The sequence below is a fragment of the Nelumbo lutea genome, chromosome 7, assembly GCF_056320005.1.
Source record: "Nelumbo lutea isolate HS-2025 chromosome 7, American lotus-T2T, whole genome shotgun sequence".
Lineage (NCBI taxonomy): Eukaryota > Viridiplantae > Streptophyta > Magnoliopsida > Proteales > Nelumbonaceae > Nelumbo > Nelumbo lutea.
In genome coordinates, this window is record NC_142690.1 from 21880309 (window position 1) to 21886823 (window position 6515).

At 37.5% G+C, this 6515-nt stretch overlaps 1 protein-coding gene across 1 annotated transcript; it reads left to right on the forward strand.

Moving 5' to 3' along the window:
• Window positions 1–5641: 5641 nt before the first annotated feature.
• Window positions 5642–6307, forward strand: LOC148845606 (uncharacterized). The gene has a single exon (XM_088955885.1). The coding sequence runs from the start codon at window positions 5642–5644 to the stop codon at window positions 6305–6307; it is 666 nt and encodes a 221-aa protein (XP_088812011.1).
• The last annotated feature ends 208 nt before the right edge of the window (window positions 6308–6515 follow it).

The following is a 6515-nucleotide window of genomic DNA, read 5'->3' on the forward strand; positions in this document are numbered from 1 at the left end:
CTCGGATCGAGGGACCAGGAAACCCGATAGAATAATAAATATGAGAGCTCTTACTCTATGTTTGGGAGTGATTAAGTTAAAAATGAGTACTTAAATAAAAATAAGTGCTTATTTGATCAAATAAGTACTTATTTGTATTTGGCACCCAACTTTTTTAAATAAGCACGTATTTTATATTGGGCATTAGGTAGTCTTTTTTTCTAATAAGCACTTAAATAAGTATTTGTGACTATTTTATCCTTCATTTTCTTTTAAATTTTCAAAATATATCCTTTGGAAGCACTTTTAAGAAAGTACTTTTATGAAAACAATTTTACAAAAACACTTTTATAAAAAATACTTTTAAGGAAGTATTGTTATGAAAGTATTTTACAAAAGCACTTTCATAAAAGTAATTTTGTAAAAGTGCTTTCGCAAAAGTGTTTTCACAAGTATTTCTGTAAAAGTGCTTTCACAAAAGTGCTTTGTGCACCACGTAAGTGACCACGTTTGAACCAAGTTAGCACCTCCTGTATAGAAATGATCTGGTGGAAAAGGAAATGTGTTAATTCGATGTTTTAACCAGTGACAACTTAAATGATTTCGAAAGCATGGCTATTTTCATTTTTCACTACTTTTTTACCTAAAAGGCACCTTATCAAATATATATCTTTACTGTTAAAGTGGAATTTCCAAGCTTAGGGGTCGTCATGGTCCGGTTTAGTGCAGTTTGGAGAAGATCTCAAACCAAACTGGTAAATTACGGTTTGAGAAATTTTTAAACCGAACCAAACCGTTTTGGTGTGGAAACCAAACCAAACCAAACCGTTTTATTGCAGTTTGGTGCGGTTTTTAATACGGTTTGGGGGCTTTGGACCATTCTATGATTCTTTTGGGCTTAACCCAATTAGAAAGCCCAAATAGTTCCCTTAAAAATTAAAACTTAAAACTTTTATTTTTTATTTTATTATAAAATAAAGAGTTCATTATATATCTATAATTTTACGTATTCCATTTAGATGATATATTATATATAATATTTATATATCATGTGTTCATATATATAATTTCAGTTTAGGTTTACAATTTGGTTTGGTTTATAAAATTCAATAAACCAAACCAAACCAAACTACAAATTCGGTTTGGTTCGGTTCGATTTTATGGTTTGAACCGTATAATGAACACCCCTTTCCAAGCTGGTGTTGATGTGATGAGCACAATCATGATCACGCTTATATACATAACTAGCGGGGACCCATGCAGAGCATGGGATTTGTTAAGCGACTAAATAATAGAAATGCAAAAGAGTATATAATTTTTTCATATTTAAATTTTTAGTAACCATTCTGATCGAACTCAACCCAAGTTGGTTGGTTTTGTAGTCTTTCTAATAGGCTTTGGTTCAGTAATTTTCTAACCCGACCAAGTTAGGTTAGTTTCGATTTGGCCATTTGTAAATTGAACAAAACTGAACCTACCCGATTATATATATATATATATATATATATATATATATATATATATATATATATTGTATTTCAAATATATTTTTTTAATATGGAAAAGTGGTAAAATTCCTATATTTCTTAGTTTAAAATATTTTATATCATAAATTTAATTTTTTAATTTACTTTTAACAATACCATTGTAATATATTAAATTTAAAATTAATTTTTAAGTATAAATCTTTTGGATAGACAAACCAAACAAAAAATAGATCCAAACAAATATAACCCAAGTTGGCAGGTTTTCACTAATGGTCAGCCAATTTCGGGTGAAAAACTCTCAACCTGACTAGGTCGACTTGGTTGGTGAAACAACTTGCAACCAAACTAAAATGGTTAAGCCTATGTTAGGTCGAGAGTTGGCTATATTATTTCCTTATTGGTTTAATAGGTTGAGAGTTGGTTATGTTAGGTCAATTTGGTGCCACTTGGCTAAACAGTAGAAAAGCAAATCCTTCTTTATTTATAGTTGTTAGAAATTGTTAAGACTATGTTATTTTCTTATTGGTTTAATAGGTAATTATGTGGAATTAAAAAAAATAAAAAAATAAAAATAATAAGAAATTAGGAACGGGGGTTTAGAGCAAGGAGAGGCATGGCGACGTGGACTATCTTGCTATATATATATATATATATATAGAGAGAGAGAGAGAGAGAGAGAGAGAGAGAGAGAGAGAGAGAGAGATTATATTGGAGAATTTTATATATATATATATATATATATATATATATATATAATTTTTTGAGAAGGATTCTATGATAAATTACCATTAAAATTTTAAAAATAATATTTATAAAACAGATGGCTGAAATTTAGGTGTCAAGGACTAATTGAACAAGATGGATGTTTAGCGGGATGTGGAACCAATGATAATGTTTCATGCCGGTAATAAAATACATGGGACCCACACCTTTCACAGCGAGGCCCATGAATTTATTACTAGCGTGGAACGTTAATTTGCATTAGTTCCACAGCCCACTGAACATCCATCCATTCAACTAATCTGTATGGTAGACGTGAAATTTGGACAGGGTCAATCCGAACACACTTACTCCCTAAACTATATTTAGCTATTTAGGCATTTGCCAACACTTTTTGTTTGGTTGAGGAGTGGTTTAAAGTGAAGGGGTTGTGTGTGTGTGTTTTTTTATTCTTCTGGGTTATGTGAAATCAATTTTTGGAAGAAAATGTTTCTTGCAATGGCAAAATGTATACTCTTTTTTTTTTTTTTGTTTTTTTTAATCGTATGTGATGCCTAATGGTCTCAAAACATAGGTTTTGGATTGATTATGAATTTTGTATTTCATTCCCATCATTAATAAAGAGAATTCTTTATTTTTTTCCACACTTAGCTTGATTAATTATTTTTCTTAATATGATGGTTCCATTTCCTAGTCTTTTGTGGGCTTTTGAACCCAGAAGCTAAAATAGGTGTGTTTTGAGAAGGTTTTCTATGAAATTACATGTATTGAAATGTTTATGGAGGTTCTTCTCATGGTTTAGATGGGAAAAAGTAGGCCCAAAAGGTCTTAGGGATTAGTTGACAAAAAATGAAGCTTTTGAGGATTTCGAAGTTCAAGATCAGGAAATGGGTTCTTCAAAGGGAATCTCATTTAGAGATTTATTAAGAGGGCATTACATGGGGAGGTTGCATTACACTGTTCAAATTGCTGCTTCTCCATTATACCTGGTGCTGTGTTTCATATTAAACATCTCATGGGTCATCTGTACTCGATCCAGACATCTGCTACTGTTAGAGAAGCAAATTCAGCAGCTCAAACAACAGGTAAAAGAGCTCTCACATCTTCATTGAACCCTTAGGAGTCTAGGACTCAACTTCTGAGCATTGTAGTTCCAAAAACAAAAAGAACCCTTGAGGTTTATCCAATAAAAAAAAATTGGAATGTGCCAATTGTCAACTTTGAAGTACAGAAATACCAAAGTGAAACCAACGACTACTGCTTGGACTATATTGAGAGATTAGTTATGTTCCTTAGAAAGCTCTTAGAGCCATAACACAAGTTTTTATCAATTTCATGAAGTGGGATGAATAGAATGGACATTGTTTACACTTTACAGCAATAAAAACTGGAAAAGCTTGCATTTGATTAGCCAGTTTCAACCCAAACAGAGATGTGGATCGGAACTGCAGGAGTCTTAAGTCCTTCACACAACTAATGCTGCCATGGTGATTGATTGATCGATCTGTTTGATAAATTCTCATCCAAAGATTATGTCTGTAAGCCCTTGAAGAAGTCAGCATTGGCAGCAGCAACCATTCTTTTCGGAATCCATGATCCAGTTTCTCCTTCGTTTGAATCAAAAACCACCACCAGAGAGAGGTTACAAGAAACGCCATCCCATTTACAAATGTCTTCTCCCATACCTCTTCTCTCATTCTCCAAGTACTCCTGGAAGAAGTTGACAGAACAGCAAAAGAAAACAAACATGAACCAAAACACCACAGTAGTGTTGAAAGATGAAACCCTCCTCATAGCTCCAAACACTCAAAATCTTCTTTTCTCTTCTGTTTTGTTTTTGCTTTTTAGTTACTTTCTCTTTGCTTTTTCTCTTGGCAATCTAATCAAATTATTCCTCTTTAACTAACTAGCTAGACCAGAAAAAAAAAAAAAAAAGAGAAAAGCACTTGCTTTTTCCTGATAGGATTGCACATTATATATGAGAGACTGAGACTTTGCAGCTTCCTGCACACTCGATTAATCAGAAACCAAGTCAATATACTTGGGGTGCAGCCCAAGTTTTCTGATCTCTAAGAAGTCAACATGGACCCATGACCTAACCTCTCTTGGGTGGCCAGAACGCTCCATTTTCTCCTTCCTTGGTTGACTTCTTAGTTAGAATAATATTAAATACTAAGAACTTAAACAGGTGGGCTTTGTTTTATTTATTTTAATTAGGAGCCTTTGACTGCAGCGAAGCCAAATGGTATAACAGGACTATTTGTATATAGTCCTGGACCCATTGGCATTCATTAGGGTTCAGGTATGTATTGGCATGAGCTGTAAAACTAGGGGATATCCCTTGAATTCAGGGATAAATCTCATCCTAAGCTGTATATTTCTCAACCCCTGCAAAGGACGAAATAAGAAAAACAGAGGAAGAGTTTCTCATTCTACTCGAGTTATCATGGTATCAGAGCATACCGATCCGTGATAAACTCGACAATATGATCGCTACGAAATCTTGGTTGCCGACAAAGGCTCCATCCGCTGCTATTACCACTGCAAATCCCTGTTGCTGCGAAATCTTGGTCATTAGAGGTGACCGTTGCTATCCTCGCTACAGGTTCTGACCGCTGCGAAATCTTGGTTGCCGGGAGGCGACCGCTGCTATCTCCGCTACAGGTTGTGATTGCTGCGAAAACTTGGTCACCAGGAGGTGACCACTGCTATCACCACCACAGGTTCTGATCGCTGCGAAAACTTGGTCACCGGGAGGGGACCGCTGCTATCACCGCCGCAAATCCTGGTCATCCCGAAATCTTGGTCTTCAGGAGGTGACCGCTGCTATCTCCGCTGTAGGTCTGATCGCTGCAAAATCTTGGTTGCCGGGAGGTGACCGCTGCTATTACCACTGCAAGTCCGGCGGTGGCTCTATCCGCTGCCATTACCGCTGCAACTCCGACAGTGGATCTATCCAGAACTATCAACCCCACCGCGGACCCTGGGTGGTTGGCTACTATTACTGTCATTGCAAGACCGACAGGTGCTCTGTTGCAATCTCACCACCCCATCGTGGTCAACGGTGCTACTACCGTTACAACCCGCTGATAATCATGTCTGATTCGGAAACCTCAGATCCGGTTGGAGAACAACGATCTAATCCTACTCTCACTGAATTGACCACCAGAATGACTAAACTCCTGCACAGACTGATCTCAACTACAGAAACCTCCGCCGCTCAGATCGGTATCAAGTTGGATGGCACCAACTATGCCCTTTGGTCCCAAGTTGTTGAGATGTATATCTCTGGCAGAGACAAATTGGGATATATTAATGGAGAACTTCCTCAGCCTCCACAAACTGACCCAACCTTTCAAAGGTGGAGCACCGACAATGCTATTGTCAAAGGTTGATTAATTAACTCCATGGACGTATCCTTGATTGGTAACTTTATTCGATTCCCTACAACAAAGATGGTGTGGGATTCTGTGGCTACCACGTACTTTGATGGCAGTGATACATCACAAGTATATGATCTCCGGCGCCGTGTGACCCGCTTGCGCCAGTCTAGAGGGTCTCTTGAAAAGTACTATAATGATCTCCAAGGATTGTGGAGAGAAATTGATTTTCGTCGTCCAAATCTGATGGAGTGTGCGGTGGATATTCAACAGTACAATACTCTCCTTCAAGAGGAGAGAGTGTATATCTTCCTAGATGGCCTTGATGACAGAGTAGATAAGATTCGGACAAATGTACTCCAAATGCATCCGTTTCTCACTATTGAACAGGCTTACGCACATGTTCGAAGAGAAGCTATCCGACAGAGGGTCATGATAACTAGCAACCATATTGAAACTCTAGGAGGAGTTTTGGCCTCTAAAGGTGTCAAGACTAGGCAACCTACGCCCTCTTCAACGAGCTCCTTGCCTGCAAGCATCGAAAAATCTGGTACATCCTCTAAATCTCGAGCATCTTCTAGTGGTACTAAATGCTCTCATTGTGGCAACTCAAAGCATACCCGGGAGAACTGCTTCAAGCTACATGGCTATCCCGACTGGTGGCATGAACTCCAAGCTCGGAAATGCCAAGACAAGGCTGAAACTAGTGGTAAGGCTGCAACAATTACAACAGAATCTTAACTCTCCTTCGCACCACAGGGAGAAGTTCACCTCTCGGATTCAGGTAACAGTCTTCCCAACAAGACCATTGACAACAAGGCATGGATACTTGACTCAGGAGCCACTGACCACATGACCTATGATACTACTGATTTTTCAAAGACTTCACCACCAAGACGGACTATAATTGCTAATGCCAATGGGACAATCTCTCAAGTCACAGGAGCAG

Excerpts from the sequence above, each read along its gene's own strand:
- LOC148845606 (XM_088955885.1), top strand. The coding sequence starts at position 5,642 with ATGGTGTGGGATTCTGTGGCTACCACGTACTTTGATGGCAGTGATACA.